At 45.7% G+C, this 17,679-nt stretch overlaps 1 protein-coding gene across 1 annotated transcript; it reads left to right on the forward strand.

The window, feature by feature from the left end:
* The first annotated feature begins 1,751 nt into the window (after positions 1-1,751).
* Positions 1,752-16,956, forward strand: LOC138631194 (aggrecan core protein-like). Its single transcript, XM_069716000.1, has 22 exons — positions 1,752-1,839; positions 1,951-2,042; positions 2,712-3,003; positions 3,424-3,598; positions 4,082-4,209; positions 4,317-4,610; positions 5,238-5,738; positions 5,772-6,009; positions 6,123-6,250; positions 6,342-6,635; positions 6,724-6,822; positions 6,908-7,306; positions 7,368-7,970; positions 8,042-9,310; positions 9,953-10,030; positions 10,526-10,563; positions 10,919-11,066; positions 12,112-12,270; positions 12,355-12,437; positions 15,004-15,148; positions 15,593-15,775; positions 15,871-16,956. The coding sequence occupies exons 1-22, from the start codon at positions 1,752-1,754 to the stop codon at positions 15,936-15,938; spliced, it is 5,502 nt and encodes a 1,833-aa protein (XP_069572101.1). The 3' UTR covers positions 15,939-16,956.
* The last annotated feature ends 723 nt before the right edge of the window (positions 16,957-17,679 follow it).

The raw sequence follows: 17,679 nt of genomic DNA on the forward strand, positions 1-17,679 counted from the left end.
GAAAAACATTTGATTTTTGGGGTCAAACTCTGTAAAGTGGTCAACAGAGACCCTCGAAATGCTTCAGAAAGTCTAACGCCGACGAAGCGACGAGCTGGGCGAGGTTGGTCCGAGTGACGTTTCAAGAGGGGGCGGAGCTTCACTGTTCCAAGACCCAAAGAAGGCGGCTCAGGTCAGATAGGTAGGTAGGTAGGTAGGTCAGGACACACCAGGTGGCGTTATTTTTTTATTTTTTTTACATTGGCAGGTGTTGTGCAACCGATGAATTCGTCCCCCAGAGTCAGACTGTCAACACCGAGGGGAAAAAACATTCACCTGAACTGTGTCGTCATGGCAACAGGGTTCTCCAATACGGCACGAATTTGACCCAAAATCTGATGTTTCAGGTCCGAGGTGAAATCAACAAATGTTCACGTTACCAGCGGTCACAAAAATGTCCGTAACTCAGGTGCTGATAATAATAACTTACTGTAATACACTGTATATTTTAAAGACATATTTTAGCCAGAAAAAGGATTTATATTGTTCACTAAAGATTTCATTTCGGAAAATGATTCTAAAAAGCACGTATGTAAGAAGTTGTGAGATTTTAGTTTTTCAGCTAAAACAGGAAATTTTGGGGGGTTAAAAACTCCGTGAAAATATGAATATCTCGGGATCGATTTTGTATTTGAGCAGCCCTGACAGAAAAATTTAAGTCAGTGTAATAAAAATGGAACAAAAGAAAAATAACATTATCCAATTTTCTTTTAACTAAAACCGGCAAGTATGTCTTCATATTTGCTTGAAAGTAGGAAGACCACGTCAAAATGATGCACGCAAACCAAACACAGTCTATTTTTTTTTAAGTCTCAGATCAGATTCAAAAACAGTCATTTATAAAAAAATCACTTCAGAAAGTTATATAAAAACACTACTTCAATAAAAGGGGCAGAACTCGGGAAACAAATCCCATATTTAACAAAGCTGGTGTGTCACGAGAAATGAAAATAAACAAACACATGTCCAGGTGAGGATCAAAGCCTCGTCTGGGTTTCTTCCATCACGTCTCAACACTTTTTTTTCTAAAAGCGTGAATATGAGCAGTGTTGAGACGTGATGGAAAAGGGAGGAAACGTGATCATATGAGCTGTTTACACCGAACGGCCCGGTGTCGTCAGAGCTGCTGCTATAATACGAGCTTCTGGGAGGGGGGGGGGGGGTATGGGAGTGGACCTCACCGCAGCGACTCAATGAGCCCACTGTGGAGGCAGCCACACACACACACACACACACACACACACACACACACACACACACACACACACACACACACACACACACACACACACACACACACAACTGGGCTGCTAATGAACTGTCACTTCAGTCCAAACACACCGAGGAGACGCTCCCTCAGGAGAAAAATGTTTTACCTGTCTGACCGAGAACTTAATAATAAACGACAAATAATGTTCTGTAGACCAACGCTGGAAAATATTCTGACATCCAAGTCAGTGTAGATCATATGAGGACATAAGGAGGGGGAATCGGGGGGGCGGACGGGGGCAGCTTTGGGGAAAAAGCTGTTCTTTCAGCCCGTTAGTCCGGGTGTGGTCACCGACCAATCGGCTCACTATAATGTACTTCATGGCTCATGGTGGGAAAAAAAAAAGGAGCATCTATGACATCTTAAAAAAAAAAATCAAAGTCTGAAGTGTGACGACGAGTTTGATTCAAAATCATGTTTGTTTTATTTTCCAGGGGAAAACATGACGAGGTGGAGCGTGCTGCTGTCCGTGTGTCTGAGCGTCGTCACGGCGACGTTCGATTTCGTTTACGACGCGCACTCGTACATGGGTGAGACGTCACATCGCAGATGTTGGGCCCGTTCACTCTGTAAATGGCATTTTTAATTTTTATTCACACGTTTAAATTTGTATTTTGTGTATTTCTGTCTTCCTTTCACAGACCCGGAGGATGTGCTGAGTGTGAGCGTTCCTCTGGAGGAGCCACAGCGCCCCCTGCTGGGGGGAGACGTCGTACTGCCGTGTTACTTCGAGGTGCGAGATTATAAAAACTCGTTTCTATAGTTCTCGTTCTGAATTTCAGTTTGTTTTCCATCTGTATCTCGTAGAATAAAAAAATGAATAAATCGTCACTCATGCCGTCCTCTAAAGTCACCGCTCCGGTAACCTGAAGGGAAAAAGGTCAAAAAGCAGAAGAGCCGAGGATTTATCGCCACTTTTAAAGCTTTAACGGCACATTTCAGCCTCAGATCCGACGACAGAAACAAGCTAGCGGAGCTAAAAGTAGAGTAAATATTGAGACTTTTAATGCGTCAAGCAGACAAAAGCAAAACTCAAAAACGGCCTCGATGTGTCAATAAAAGCCTAAAACAAACCTTTGATATGGCAACTTTTACGATTCTGGACTTTTACCGCCGAGTGGGGGAAAAAAAAAAAGACAAATGCGGCTTTTTTCTTCTTTCTTTTTTTTTTTTTAAATACAGCGACGTAAGCAAACAGAAATAAAGAAGACGAGGTGTAAATATAAAACTCCCAAAACCACCAAAAAGTGTGAATTCCGCTGAAATCACAAAGATCCTTTCTCGCCCTTTTGTTGCATTGAAGGAAATTGAATATTATTGTTTTCATGCAGTATTTTAGTAAAAAATAAAAAAAGCTCTTTGCGGATGATGTTATGTTGCGCGTTTGTTTTTCCCTCCGTAGGACCACACCGTCCCGGACCCCGGCGCCCCCGCCGTCGTCCCGCTGTCCCACCGCATCAAGTGGAGCCTGGTGACCGCAGAACGGGTCTCCACGGTGCTCGTGGCCTTGGAGGGGCAGGTGCACGTCGGCGAGAGCTACCTGGACCGAGTTCACCTGCTGGGATACCCCGACACCCCGACCGACGCCAGCATCCGGATAACCGAGCTGCGGTCCGGCGACGCCGGCGCGTATCGCTGCGAGGTTCAGCTCGGCATCGAGGACGACAGCGACGTCGTCCGTGTGCAGGTTCGAGGTACGCCTTCACCGAAATCTTGAAAGTTTAAAAACATTTTGTATTTTTAAAAGACCGTTTATCAACGCGGATTTTTTTTTTTTTTGGTATGTTGCCTATTTTATATTTGAACTCTATTTGTGTTTCATTTCATGCATTTTATCAGTTTTTTTTATGCATTTTATGTTTTTTATGCATTTTATCAGTTTCTTATTCATCTCATTTCTTTTCCATATTTATTAAATGTTCTTCTATATTTTGATGTAAAACACTGCATGTCATTTTCTTGCCCTGAAGCACTTTGAGCCTCATTTCTTGTACGAAATGTGCTCTACAAATAAAGTTTATTATTATTATTATTATTATCATTATTGTTTGTATTTTCTGGTAATGACCACTAAAATTCACTGTTTAAACTGAAATCCGTGTTTTTTCCTTCAGGTATTGTTTTCCACTACCGGTCTGTTGCGGGACGCTACAGTTTGTCGTTTGAGGCGGCGGCGGCGGCGTGCGGTCAGAACAGCGCCGTTGTGGCTTCGCCCGAGCAGCTCCAAGCCGCCTTCCACGACGGTTTCCACCAGTGCGACGCCGGCTGGCTCTCCGACGCCACCGTCAGGTGGGGGGAGGGACGACTTTTAAAATACTTTATTCACTTAATATATAAAGAAAAATGTTGAAACCTTTCGGCACATTTTTTTAAAAAAGACCAACGCTGGGAGATTTGCATATTTTAAAGCATCAAACGTCAGATAATTGAACAACTTTTTTAAGCCATTAATCTTCCTTTAAGGAAGACTTCGTTTTCCAGTAATTTTTAATTAAGACAGCAAATTTCAAACTGCGACTTGCTTAAAGATCAATTTATGATTTTTTTTCTTTAAGATTTTTTCAAAGAGTTTTTTTTGCAACAGAACCAAACATTTTTAAAAGTCTTCCTTATGATGCGTTCAAGGACATTCCAGCATTTGAAAATTTCTAGTAATCTGGAGAAAAATGTGGTTTCAACTAACTGAATTTGGTCCTCAAAGTTTTCTGTACGGCAACAAACAGACGTCAGTATTTCATATAGTCACTAAATCTTGTTTTGATTTAAATAAAGGTACCCGATCCACGATCCTCGCGTGAACTGCTACGGTGACAAGGAGGAACTTCCCGGGGTGAGAACGTACGGAGTCAGAAACCACAGCGAGACTTACGACGTTTACTGCTTCGCTGAGAAGATGACGGGTACTCTTTCACTGCACGCCAACATGTTTTTCTGTTTAAGATAATTCTTTTATTATTTGACTCTTTTTTTTTACTCATTTTTAACTAACCTCTCTCACCCAAAACAGGCCGAGTTTTCTACACCGCTTCCGCGGAGAAGTTCACCTTCGCCGAGGCCGAGCTGGCGTGCTCTCATAAAGGAGCTCGGCTGGCCACCACCGGTGAGCTGTACCTGGCCTGGCGTGGCGGGATGGACGTCTGCAACGCCGGCTGGCTGCGAGACCGGAGCGTCCGCTACCCTGTCAACGTCCGCCGGCCGCAGTGCGGAGGAGGTCTGCTTGGGGTCCGAACCGTTTATCTCCACGCAAACCAGACCGGATACCCGCTTCCAGAGTCCCGCTACGACGCCTTCTGCTACACGGGTAAGATGGAAGAATAAAGACGCTGAAGGCACGTCAAGGTTTCCACTAGACGTAGATTCTTATCCTGAGAGATCAAAAATAAAAGCTCCGCCCACAGTGAGACACACAGAGATCAGAGGATAGAAACCCAGCTGAGACTCTCACAACTGAGCTGGAAACAAAACGGCTGCTCAGAAATGAGGTAAAATAACAAATAGAATCTTTATCAGTTGGACCGCAACAGAAGGGGGCGGAGCTATAAAGAGACTGAATGTCGTAACTTCCGTTTCAATTTAAAACCCCTGCAGTTTCACACGAGGTCCTGACATATACTTGGTTTTGACTGTTAAGTATCAGTTTTGTTATCTTTCACATAAAAGAAACTGATTCAGTTGGTTTTGGTGGAGCTCAGCTATGTGAATACGTTACTAAACATGAGTAGCTCTCGGACGCTTTCGTTTGATCAAAGTAGCTCTCGGAGGAAATAAGGAACTGTTGCATTGCTTAACAGCAAGACATGATGAAAAAAAAAAGTAAAAGAAAATCAATATTACGATTACGACAATATCAATTAAAGATGACCGATATTATCGTGAACGCTACGATCTGGAACACCGTTAAGTATTCGCCTCCCTCCGTTATCCTCAGAGTCCCCTGATGAAGAAGGTTCGGGCGGCGTGGAGGAGGGAAGCGGCGTGCTGAGCGTTACCGCGGTGACACGGAGCCCGGAGGTGTTCTTCAGGAGGACGACCACCGAGAGTGAGGCGGTCGGAGAGGTGGAGACCCGCCGGCCGGAGACCACGGGAACCACGGAGACCATGGAGACCATGGGGACCACAGAGATCACGGAGACTACAGAGATCACGGAAACTACAGGGACCGCAGAGACAACGGGGACTACAGGGACCACGGAGACCATGGAGACCACGGGGACTACAGGGACCGCAGAGACAACGGAGACCACGGGGACTACAGGGACCACGGAGACCACGGGGACCACGGAGACCACGGAGACTACGGAGAGCCCAGTGGAGCCGCTGCCTCGACCGCCGAACGCCACTCAGCGCATCCCGGACCTCGTGGAGTCCGTCGCCGCCCGGCCGGATGTCGGCAGGGAGCCCGGCGCCAGCTTTGAGACGCCTCTGACTAGTCAGTGACAGAAACTTGCCGATGTCATCATAGAAAAAAAAATCCCCATTGAGTGTCCGAGTAAGACACGGTTCCACCTCTTGTCTCCGTACGTAGGTTTGGTCTTCCACCACCGCTCCGCCGCCGGCCGGTACGCCTTCACGTTCGTCGAGGCCCAGCTGGCCTGTCGGAGCGCCGGCGCCTCCATCGCCAAGCCGCAGCAGCTGCAGGCGGCGTACGAGGCCGGATATCACCGGTGTGACGCTGGTTGGCTGCTGGATCAGACCGTAAGGTAAAGTACCTGAAGTGGGATTTTTTTTTTTTTTTTTTTTTACAGATGAGGTAAAAAGAGATTCCCGTCTCAATAAACCAAAGATTTTGAAAACTGGTTTTGCTCTTGCGTAGATATCCGATCGTTTTCCCTCGAGAGAAGTGCGCCGGAGATCTGGGAGAGGAAGCCGGCGTTCAGTCTTACGGTCTGAGGCCGGCGGACGAAAGATACGACGTGTATTGCTACACCGATGGACTCAAAGGTGATAAAACAACAACATTATAGCTGGATAATGTACCGAGACTCAACTGTACCCAAGAACCACCGCGTTTCTTCCCCGCCTGTCTCCTCAGGGGAGGTTTTCCACGTCGGATCGGCGGAGGGTTTCACCTTCGACGAGGCCGTTTCCGGCTGTCGGGAGCAGAACGGCATTCTGGCCTCCGTCGGGGAGCTCCACGCCGCCTGGAGAGACGGTTTCGACAAGTGCCGCGCCGGCTGGCTGGCGGATCGCAGCGTCCGTTATCCCGTCAACGAACCCCGAGCCGAGTGCGGAGGAGGGAAAGCGGGAGTGCACACCGTGTACGCTCACCCCAACCAGACGGGCCATCTGGACCTCCACGCTAGATTTGACGCATATTGTTTCAGAGGTGAACTTTTGTTTCCAACGTGATTATTTCTTCACGTTTTTCCTCATTGATGTAATCGATTCCTCATTTTATCACCCGATTCTTGCAGCGGACATTCAACTTATTGCAATTGAAATTGGACTTAATGTCACAGAAGTCCAGGAGGCTCTTCTCAACCTGACGTCCATCACCGATTTGTTGAGGCCCGGTAAGTTCTGATTAAATCAAGAACAGATGACTTTTCACTTTTTTGTTTCCTCTTAACTGTCATACTTGTTCTTCTTTCTTGTTAGATGTTCCACCGATCGCTCTTCCCGTCCCAGTGGAGACTTCAGGTTCGAGCTCGGGCTCAGCAGACTTTGGCTCAGGGTCTGCAGTGGACAAAACCTCTGGAGACCTGTCTGGTTCTGGAGATCACTCTGGCTCTGGAGATCACTCTGGTTCTGGAGACCGGTCTAGTTCTGGAAACAACACTGGTTCTGGAGACCACTCTGGTTCTGGAGATCGGGTTACGTCCAGAGATGGTGCTACTTCTGGACACAAAGTTACCTCTGGAGATGGAGCTGCTTCTGGAGACTCGTCTGATTCTGGAGATCACTCTGGTTCTGGAGACCTGTCTACTTCTGGAAACAACACTGGTTCTGGAGATCACTCTGGTTCTGGAGATCACTCTGGTTCTGGAGACCTGTCTAGTTCTGGAAACAACACTAGTTCTGGAGACCACTCTGGTTCTGGAGATCGGGTTACGTCCAGAGATGGTGCTACTTCTGGACACAAAGTTACCTCTGGAGATGGAGCTGCTTCTGGAGACCCGTCTGATTCTGGAGATCAATCTGGTTCTGGAGATGACTCTGGTTCTGGAGATGACTCTGGTTCTGGAGATCGGGTTACGTCTGGACACAAAGTTACATCTGGAGATGGAGCTGCTTCTGGAGACTCATCTGATTCTGGAGATCACTCTGATTCTGGAGATCACTCTGGTTCTGGAGATCACTCTGGTTCTGGAAACAACACTGGCTCTGGAGATCACTCTGGTTCTGGAGACCTGTCTAGTTCTGGAAACAACACTGGTTCTGGAGACCACTCTGGTTCTGGAGATCGGGTTACGTCCAGAGATGGTGCTACTTCTGGACACAAAGTTACCTCTGGAGATGGAGCTGCTTCTGGAGACCCGTCTGATTCTGGAGATCACTCTGGTTCTGGAGATGACTCTGGTTCTGGAGATGAATCTGGTTCTGGAGATCGGGTTATGTCTGGACACAACGTTACCTCCGGAGATGGAACTACTTCCGGTGACCCATCTGGTTCTGGAGTCCCATCCGGCAGTGCGAGTGCTGAGCTGCCCAGCGGAGGAGGGTCGGGTCTTAGCAGTGCGGATGCTTCCGGATCGGGTCTCGATGGATCCGGAATCACCATTGTTTTTTCAGGCATCGACGGCACCGTCTCTGGCTTGGCTTCGGGAGGACCCCAAGAAGCTGGAGAAGGGAGCGTGGAGATCTTTATCTTCCCTTCATCCAGCGCCAGTTCTGGAGCGCTCAGTGGCAGCGGCGATCTGTCCTGCTCCGGCTCCGGATCTGGTTCCGGCACTACAGAAAGTGTCTCTTCTGTAGACGGCTGTGGGGGAAGCGGAGAGTTCTCTGGGGAGTCTTCTGGTTTCGTCACCGGCTGGGACTTTTCCGTGTTCGGCGGTTTCCCGTCCGGATTCTCCTCCGGAAGCGGCGGGAGACTTTCAGGAAGCGGAGACGCTCCGATCTTCCTGATAGACAGAGATCTGATCGATGCGTCCGACCCAATCGCCCGCGAGGAACACGAGCTCGGCGGCGGCCGGCTGGAGTTCAGCGGCTCCGGCGACGTTTCCGGATCGGGAATTCTCAGCGGCGATCGGAGCGGTTTGCCCTCCGGAAGCGGCGCCGAGTTCTTCTCTGGCGTGACCTTTGTGGGTTCAGGGTTCACGGAGGTCACGGGTTCATCCTCTGGAGAACAGGAGGTCTCTGGGTTTTTAGTCTACGGCTCCGGACAGGGAAGCGGTGGACATCTGTCTGGATTTGGAAGGTCGAGTTATACTTCTGGGTCCGGATCAGGAATATCCGGATCGGGAATATCCGGATCGGGACTTTCCGAGTCTTCTACAAGCGGAGAAGGCGGTGTGACGTTTCTAACACAGGATATTATGATTAAGGTGTTCGGAGACACAGCCATGTTCGGACGCGGGTTGGTGGAGTACAGCGCAGACGGTGGACTTTCCTCCGGTAGCGGAGACGGTGGACTTTCCTCTGGTAGCGGAGACGGTGGATTTTCCTCCGGTAGCGGAGACGGTGGACTTTCCTCCGGTAGCGCAGACGGTGGACTTTCCTCTGGTAGCGGAGACGGTGGATTTTCCTCCGGTAGCGGAGACGGTCGACTTTCCTCCGGTAGCGGAGACGGTGGATTTTCCTCCGGTAGCGGAGACTCCGGCTTGACCGCAGCCGGCGTCGTTTTTCCAGCGACTCACTCCGGAGATCTTCTGCAGGCGATGCCGCCGACTCCGTCCGGTGAACGGGTACCGGCCGAGAGCACCGCGGGACCGGAGGAGGCCCTTCGCGTTGCCGAACTTCCGGTAACCCCTGGCGACGTCTACGTGACCTCTGACCCTGCTGCGCTCGTCCCTGCAGGACTGCCAGCTCCTCCCTTTGATGCTCCGCCGGGCGACGTGGACGGTGGGTAAACTTATTCTACGGTGTTTCCCCGCAAATCACTGAACCGCTGACTGGATATAAAGAAACGAACGTACTCATAGAACTGCGGTTACGTCCAGTAACTACTATTTCTTTACTTCGTGTGAGGATCGCTGGTGCGTTTTTTCTGTCACCTGAGAGTCGCACTAATTTGTCTGTTTCTGACATGTTAGAGATTAGAGGCCTTTGAGTATAAACATTTGCATTAAAAACTCATTTATGATGACGCAACTTTTAGAAATAGAACATAATCCTGCGTTAGAAGAGTCGCATTAGAAGCGGAACGCCGACAAAACAAAACCTATCGTATTACCACACAAAAAATGTTTTGACTTCAAGAAATTCACAGTAAAGAAATGATTCTTTAAAAGGCAAAAACTGCCATTGAATTTTTTTAAACAACTCAGAAGACGAATCCCCTTTTTTTTTTTTAAGGACATCAACATTTAGTTGATTTTAGTGAACAACTCTTATTTCTTTTACACTCCTGTTTTAATTTGTTCTCATGGTTGTTTTGTATGCGCATTGTGTCATTTGTAACTGGAGTTTAGAAACGTGTCTTACAAATAAAGTTTATTATTATTATTATTATCATGTTTGACTGATTCCACCTGTTTTTTCTAGGCGTGTTGAACCCGTGTGATCCCGACCCGTGTGGTGACGCCTCGTGCTCGGTGGAGGACGGAGTCGCCGTCTGTCAGGGTGAGTTCACCGGCCGACAATTTTTTTATTATTATTTTTTTTACTTTTTCATCATTTCCCACTCTGACGGCATCTTGATTCAAATATTTGTCCGACATCTTGTTGGTTTAACAGACTTTTTGCCTGTTCATGTTTCCGCCGTGTGTTTGCACGTTTTTAAATTATTGACCTGCCTTCTGTTTTTTTATTAATCAGCCTGAAGTTATATTTTCCAGAGAAAAACATTGAACTGGTTGGAGAGTAAATCTTTCTCTCTCTCTCTCTCTTCTGTCCTGATTGTGTTTGTCATCCTATTTTTTGCTTTGTTTTTGTGTTGTTATTCATTTTCTTCCATATGTCTCGGCTCTCTGGTTTCTGTGTTTGCAGACTTTTAAATGTTTAAAGGTGTTTTTGTCGAACTCGTGCATCGTGTCTCCGCTCCGAGGATTCTCACCACCTCCGTGGTCACGCGTGGTTTTTTTCACCAGTGTACCTCGGTGTTGTTTTTTTGTCCAGCTTGCCGCCACCTCGCCGCCGTGTGCATGACTGCGTCTGTGGAAACATGATGTTGCTCTCTGGCATCATGTGGTTGCTTTTATTTATTTGATCCTGCTGGGATTTAAAATACTGAGCTTCTGCTGCAACTAACCCTGGATAATATTTTGAATTATTAGGTTGTTTCCAGCGTAAAATAATCAAAACATTTGGGGTTGTTGAATTTATACCAACAATAATAATAATAATAATAATAATAATAATAACCAAAAGGATAATTAGATGACTGTTTGCAGGAGGAGCAAGTTGGACCAGAAAGTTGCAGCAGCTTCAGTATTTTTTCCACTAACTTTAGTCATGACCCCCCCCTTCATCCCTCCAACCTCTCACCCCCCCCCCCCGCTCAAACAGTAGTGTCACCCGCCACCCCCCCCCCCTTTTTCCGCAGAGCTAGATGTGTGCCACTCCGACCCTTGTGCCAACGGCGCCACCTGTGTGGAGCGTGCAGACTCTTTCAAATGCTTATGCCTGCCGAGCTACAGAGGGAAACGCTGCGAGATCGGTACGAGATCAGCTTCCGCTAATAAATACTAACAACAGCTTCACAACAAAAACAACTCCAGAGAAAGAGAGGGAGGTGCCGCACGTGGCCAGCAGAGGGCATCGGTACACGATGTGGCTCTGTGGGAAAAAAAAACAGCGTCACGAGCAGCTCTTGGTGCCTCGGCAGCAGAAGACGCGTGACCGTCAATTCTGTGACGTCTCTGGTTAAAAGTATCTAAAAGGGTCAGTTCACTCAAATCGCCCCAAAAAAAACATTCAACGCAGTAACAGTTGAACCCGTTGAACCTTTTTAACTTTCTTGAGAAGCAACTTTCAGTTACGACCAAAGAAAACAAACGTAGCAGCTCAGCTGGCCTGCTGCGAAAACTTCTGGAGAGGATTTGATTGATGCACACGTACAAAGTCACAGCGATACTCCAAATAAAAACAGTTCAGAGATTTATTTTTGTAAAATTCAAAACAATAGCACAGGTTGAACAAATATAGACAATAATAGTGTAATAATAATAATAATAATAATAATAATAGTGTAGCTCACTGAAACTATTCTGTCAAACATACTGATCTTCAGGTGTGGACTGAGTGTCGCTGCTCATTCATGTGGAATATTTTTAGACATTTGTTTTTGTCGTATCTGGGCGGTAATAAATCAGGAGGCAGCAAATGAAGCTCAGGTTGTCTACATATCTAAATATTACAAGTGGAAAGTAAAAAAAAAAAAAAAAGGGTGTTTTTGGGTGTAATTTGTTTGAAATGACCCTTTAAAATAAAGCAATCAAGGTGGAGCAGCAGAATGAATGAGGCCTTTATAAATGTTTCAGTAAAAGACAAAAATAAATGGAAATTAGCATTATGGGTAACTTTCCATTTTGTCTTCAGACATTTGTTTATAGATGGAAAATGTCGGAAACGCTAAGCAGGTTGTAAACAACATGGAGGCTTCTCATCGTCAGTTATTAATGCGGAACAATCTTCAATTCATGAGTTGTATCACGGTGGTGCATTAAATCGGCGTTGCTGACTGTGTGGTGTTGCGGCTGCAGAGGAGCAGCATTGTGAGGACGGCTGGACCAAGTTTCAGGGGAACTGCTACCGCCACTTCTCGGACAGACAGATGTGGCTGGACGCCGAGCGGCGCTGCCGCGACCTGAACGCCCACCTGGTCAGCGTCGGCTCGCCGGAGGAGCAGCGCTTCGTCAACTGTGAGCGTTTTCATGTGACGAGTGTGTTCGTGCACGTAGACACAAGAGAGGGAATTTTAAAAAATCCTCTTCTTCTGTCCGCAGCATACACGCAGGACTACCAGTGGATCGGCCTGAACGACAAGACGGTAGAGGACGACTTCCGCTGGACGGACGGCAGCCCGCGGGTGAGCAAAGACGTTCACGCTCGCGTTTAACTCTTGTTACAGGACGGTGTGGTGTTTTTCTTAAACTCTCCAGAGTGATGGATGACTTACTGAACTGGAGGAATTCCTTACTGGAAAGTCACAATGATCACAAAGACTGCAAAGAGAAGCAAAAGGACCAAAGAGGGTCACGCAAAACAACCGCAAAGACACACGATTTGACCACAGACCTGCGAAACAACCACAAAGACACATTAAACTACCACAAAGACACGCTGCACAACCGCAAAGACACGTTAAACTACCGCAAAGACACGTTAAACTGCCGCAAAGACACGCTGCACAACCGCAAAGACACATTAAACTACCGCAAAGACGAGTTAAACTACCGCAAAGACACGCTGCACAACCGCAAAGACACGTTAAACTACCGCAAAGACACGTTAAACTGCCGCAAAGACACACTGCACAACCGCAAAGACATGTTAAACTACCGCAAAGACGAGTTAAACTACCGCAAAGACACGCTGCACAACCACAAAGACACGTTAAACTACCGCAAAGACACGCTGAACAACCGCAAAGACACGCTAAACTACCGCAAAGACACGTTAAACTACCGCAAAGACACGCTGCACAACCGCAAAGACACATTAAACTACCGCAAAGACGAGTTAAACTACCGCAAAGACACGCTGCACAACCGCAAAGACACATTAAACTACTGCAAAGACATGCTAAACAACCGAAAAGACATGCTAAACTACCGCAAAGACACGTTAAACTACCGCAAAGACACGCTGAACAACCGCAAAGACACGTTAAACTATCGCAAAGACACGTTAAACTACCGCAAAGACACGTTAAACTATCGCAAAGACACGCTGAACAACCGCAAAGACACGTTAAACTACCGCAAAGACACGCTGCACAACCGCAAAGACACATTAAACTACTGCAAAGACATGCTAAACAACCGCAAAGACACGCTGCACAACCGCAAAGACACATTAAACTACTGCAAAGACATGCTAAACAACCGCAAAGACACGTTAAACTATCGCAAAGACATGTTAAACTACCGCAAAGACACGCTGAACAACCGCAAAGACACGTTAAACTACCGCAAAGACACGCTGAACAACCGCAAAGACACGTTAAACTACTGCAAAGACACGCTGCACAACCGCAAAGACACATTAAACTACTGCAAAGACACGCTGCACAACCGCAAAGACACATTAAACTACTGCAAAGACATGCTAAACAACCGCAAAGACACGTTAAACTATCGCAAAGACACGTTAAACTACCGCAAAGACACGCTGAACAACCGCAAAGACATGTTAAACTACCGCAAAGACACGCTGCACAACCGCAAAGACACATTAAACTACTGCAAAGACATGCTAAACAACCGCAAAGACACGTTAAACTACTGCAAAGACACATTAAACTACTGCAAAGACACGCTGAACAACCGCAAAGACACATTAAACTACCGCAAAGACAGTGTCTAACTTCCGCAAAGACACGTTAAACTACCGCAAAGACACGCTGAACAACCGCAAAGACACATTAAACTACCGCAAAGACACGTTAAACTACCGCAAAGACACGCTGCCCAACCTCAAAACAACCGCAAAGACACGCGATAAATCCATAAATCCTACCTGAGCAGCGGTGAAACGGTGTTTTTTGTGGGTCAAGCCGCGCGCAGGCGAGCCGGGAGGTCTCCTGGGTGAGGCGCGCGCCCCCTGCTGTCCCCGTGAGCGCGCTGTCTCCATGGTTACACACACGCCAGGAATCCGACTTCAACTTCCAAATCTTCTGGAAAATCCTCCCGTTGGGGAAGAAAGCTGTTTCATACGACGGGAAATAAAGAAAATAAAGTTAAATAAGTCTGTTAGCTGTTCTTGTAAAACGTCTTGTAAAAGTTTTACTCCGTTAACGGTGACTTAAAAATGGCGGCGGCAGCACCTCATTAACGGTTCCTCAAACAAGACAAACTAAACGTTAAACTCACCGAATCCGTTTTTTTGGGTTAATCTTCCCGACTTTTTAAAATCACCGTTTCCGGCTTTTGTTGGAATAAATCGTTAACTTGTTGAATTGAGAAGCGAAAGTACTCCCTCCCTCCCGGACCGGACCGGACCGGACGGTGATCTCCGCTGTCGGCCGGTCGGTCCTCCGGTCGGGCTGACGAGGGGGCGGGGCTTATTAAAGGGGAGGTCAAGTTCAATTAAAGGGAAAATGTCAAACCATTTTTTTATAGCCTCACTTAGTACCTCACTAATCCAACAGCAAAATACTCTTTGTGTTTTAATGATGAGTTATTTATTTTATTTTTTATTTATTGTTGTTTGATTAACTATTTATAACTATTTATTGCTCTGTTTGAAGCCTGGATTACATGAGAGCTGGGAAATTAGTTTACATCATTTATTTGAAAAGCACAATTCCAGCTTAAAGCGTGAAGCTGTATGAATTTATCTGATCGTATTACCAGCGTGCAAGTAGCCTGGTATTAGCAAATACCACATTTACAGCAGGAACTTTGCAGATATTTTCCCCTAATCTTCCTCAGCAATACGAGAACTGGAGGCCGAACCAGCCGGACAGCTACTTCGAAACCGGGGAGGACTGTGTGGTGACGGTCTGGCAGGAGAACGGCCAGTGGAACGACGTGCCGTGTAACTACCATCTGCCGTTCACCTGCAAGAAAGGCCCAGGTACCTGGTTAAAGCTTTATTAATCCGTGTTTGGCCACTAGGGGGCAGAAAAAACCCCATAAAAACCACAACGATAAACTCATGTTACTGACTCAGCTTCACCTCGTGTCGCTGAATTTGTTAGCCGACGGCTACAGCAGACACTAACTCCCGAGGAAAACATTTGGTTCTGAAACTGCTAAATGTTTGCGTAATTTGCCTAACTTTTAATTTGACAGTCACCACACTAACATCTTATGCATTTTCAGCCCAGTATCAATCCGAGGCATGTAATACACCCTCCAGTCCACTAGAGGGGTAACGTGTCTTTGTGCCGTGAGAAGAAAATTCACGTAACCTGAACCAGTAGTCAAACAACGATAACAACACGCAAAACAACCGCAAAAACGCAAAACATAGTTCATCTTAAGGTATTTACTGAAGACTCTCCGTTGCCGTCCGCAGCGTCGTGCGGCGCCCCGCCGCCGGTGGAGAACGCTCACACGTTCGGCAGCAGGAAGCCGGCGTACCCGGTGAACGCCGTCATCCGTTACCAGTGCGACCGCGGCTTCAGGCAGCGCTACCGGCCGGTGGTTCGCTGCCAGCCGGACGGACGGTGGGACGAACCCCAAGTGGAGTGTACCGACGGTGAGATCGGCGCTTCAAACACAAACGCTGCTCCTCAGATTTAAAAAAAAAAATTCAGATACTAACACTTCGTCGTGTTTTCTCTTTCGCTGCAGTGAAAGCCAGAAGAAGAAGACAGCGAAGCGGCAGCAGGAGTCCGGCAGCGAGCGTCTCTCAGAAGTAAAAAAAAAAAAAACGATAACAAAAAAAGATTAGTTTATTATTTCAAAAGAACATTAATAGCACTCAGAAATGTATTTTGTCTTTTAATGAAGATGATTTGAAAGGGGCTAAATCGAGGAAACGTGATTTATGTCCGTCGTATCGCCCCCCGGCACCTCCTAATATATTTCAAATATATATAATAATTTTATTGATCTGAGTTTATTTTCATGGTGTGTTTTGTAATGTAATGTTGTTTAGGGAAATCATTTGCTGGGATTTCCTTGTTGCTGCAATTACAGACTGGAAAGAAAAAAAAATCCAGAGAGGAAACCTTCTGTTCAGGTAAAATAACAAAGTGAGCGAACACATGAAGTTCAATATCGCCGCAGTAACAGTTCAGTTAATTTTTACAGCCATCAAATTGAACAAACCACCTGTGCAAACATGATAAAACATAGATCTCGACTGAACATCTGGATTCTGTTTGGATGGAAATCAGACAGAAAAATGTAAACTTTTACGCTGATGATACACTAATGAATATTAAAGATATTGACATGGATGACATGTTGGTTAACTGCAAATCTAACATATATTTCCTAAAGTGTTGTACTGTCCCTTTAAGTGCAGCTCATGTTCTGACTGTCCGAATTTTAATTTGAAAAAAACTATATTTATTTAAAACTGTTTCTAAAGGTTTTTATGGACATACGGTGCCCGTCAAAACGTTTGGGCACTGACTCATTCAAGGTTTATTTCTAGCATTTTATTTTTTACAGTGTATAAAAGAATAATAATAATAAAATCAGACTTAAGGATTCATGTAGGACGCAAAAAATGTTTTAATTTCATTGATGAGGTCGTCATTTCTCACACTTTTAATGCATTTGAGATCAGTGCCGTGTCGGTGCAGAGCAGATAGCTGCAATCAGTTATTATATTATTATTAATTCATATTACGGCAAGAAATGCTCAAAAACATGTCAAAAACATTTAGTTTTTTTTATTCTGCTTTGGGTTTTTTTCTTTTGATAAAAAATATTTGGGTTGACTTTTATAAATATTTATAAGTCTTCAGTTTTGTTCTGCACTGTAAACACATTTTTTTTTTAAATAATGAAACAAAATTTTACTGTAAAAATCTTGTCCACATTTTCAAGAGCTGCAAAATGGCTTTAGTGGCCGTGCTACGCTGTGAGGTCAAAATAAATTCCAGCGGAAAAAGTCATAAATAGGTAAACAAATTTGAACCTATTTAAAGAGAAAACTGTCAAATATTTTGTAAAAAAAATATTTTTTTTTAAAGCAGATAAAACTGAGTCTCTGATTATAAAAGATTCAGTCCCATTCTGAAGCGTTCCAAAAACTCTGTGTTTTAATATATTTACGTTATCTGGTCCGAGTGTTTTATGTTCTGTTTATTAAATGAGGCTTTGCAGTGCAGAGTTTCTCGATTTCATGTCTCTAAACCCTCCGGAAGGAAAATCACTGTAAACACATTAACAGTGTGCTTTTAAAAAAAAAATGACTTTGACTGCTTTGATTTGTGCATTTGTTTTATATCACTGTTGCTGTTTGGTGGAGGGGTGGGGGTGGGGGTGGGGTGGGGTTAGTAGGGGGGGCTGTGCCTCCCTCACACCTACTGTCACCTGCTGCATAATAAACCAAAGACTGTTTTATTCACTCAATAAAAGGTTATATTCTACAGTTGTACTTTTTATTAATTTCGTGAAAAAGACCAAATAGCAGAACTGAATGTC

The sequence above is a fragment of the Brachyistius frenatus genome, unplaced genomic scaffold (assembly GCF_029030835.1).
Source record: "Brachyistius frenatus isolate BFR_SWC_R1_liver_20210118 unplaced genomic scaffold, ASM2903083v1 Contig_150, whole genome shotgun sequence".
Classification (NCBI taxonomy): Eukaryota; Metazoa; Chordata; class Actinopteri; family Embiotocidae; genus Brachyistius; species Brachyistius frenatus.

Bases quoted from the DNA above. Each gene is read 5' to 3' on its own strand.
- LOC138631194 (XM_069716000.1), top strand. From the start codon at position 1,752: ATGACGAGGTGGAGCGTGCTGCTGTCCGTGTGTCTGAGCGTCGTCACG. The intron at 7,971-8,041 runs GTCGGGTCTTAG...TTGTTTTTTCAG, and splicing joins GAGCTGCCCAGCGGAGGAGG to GCATCGACGGCACCGTCTCT. The intron at 11,067-12,111 runs GTACGAGATCAG...TTGCGGCTGCAG, and splicing joins AGGGAAACGCTGCGAGATCG to AGGAGCAGCATTGTGAGGAC.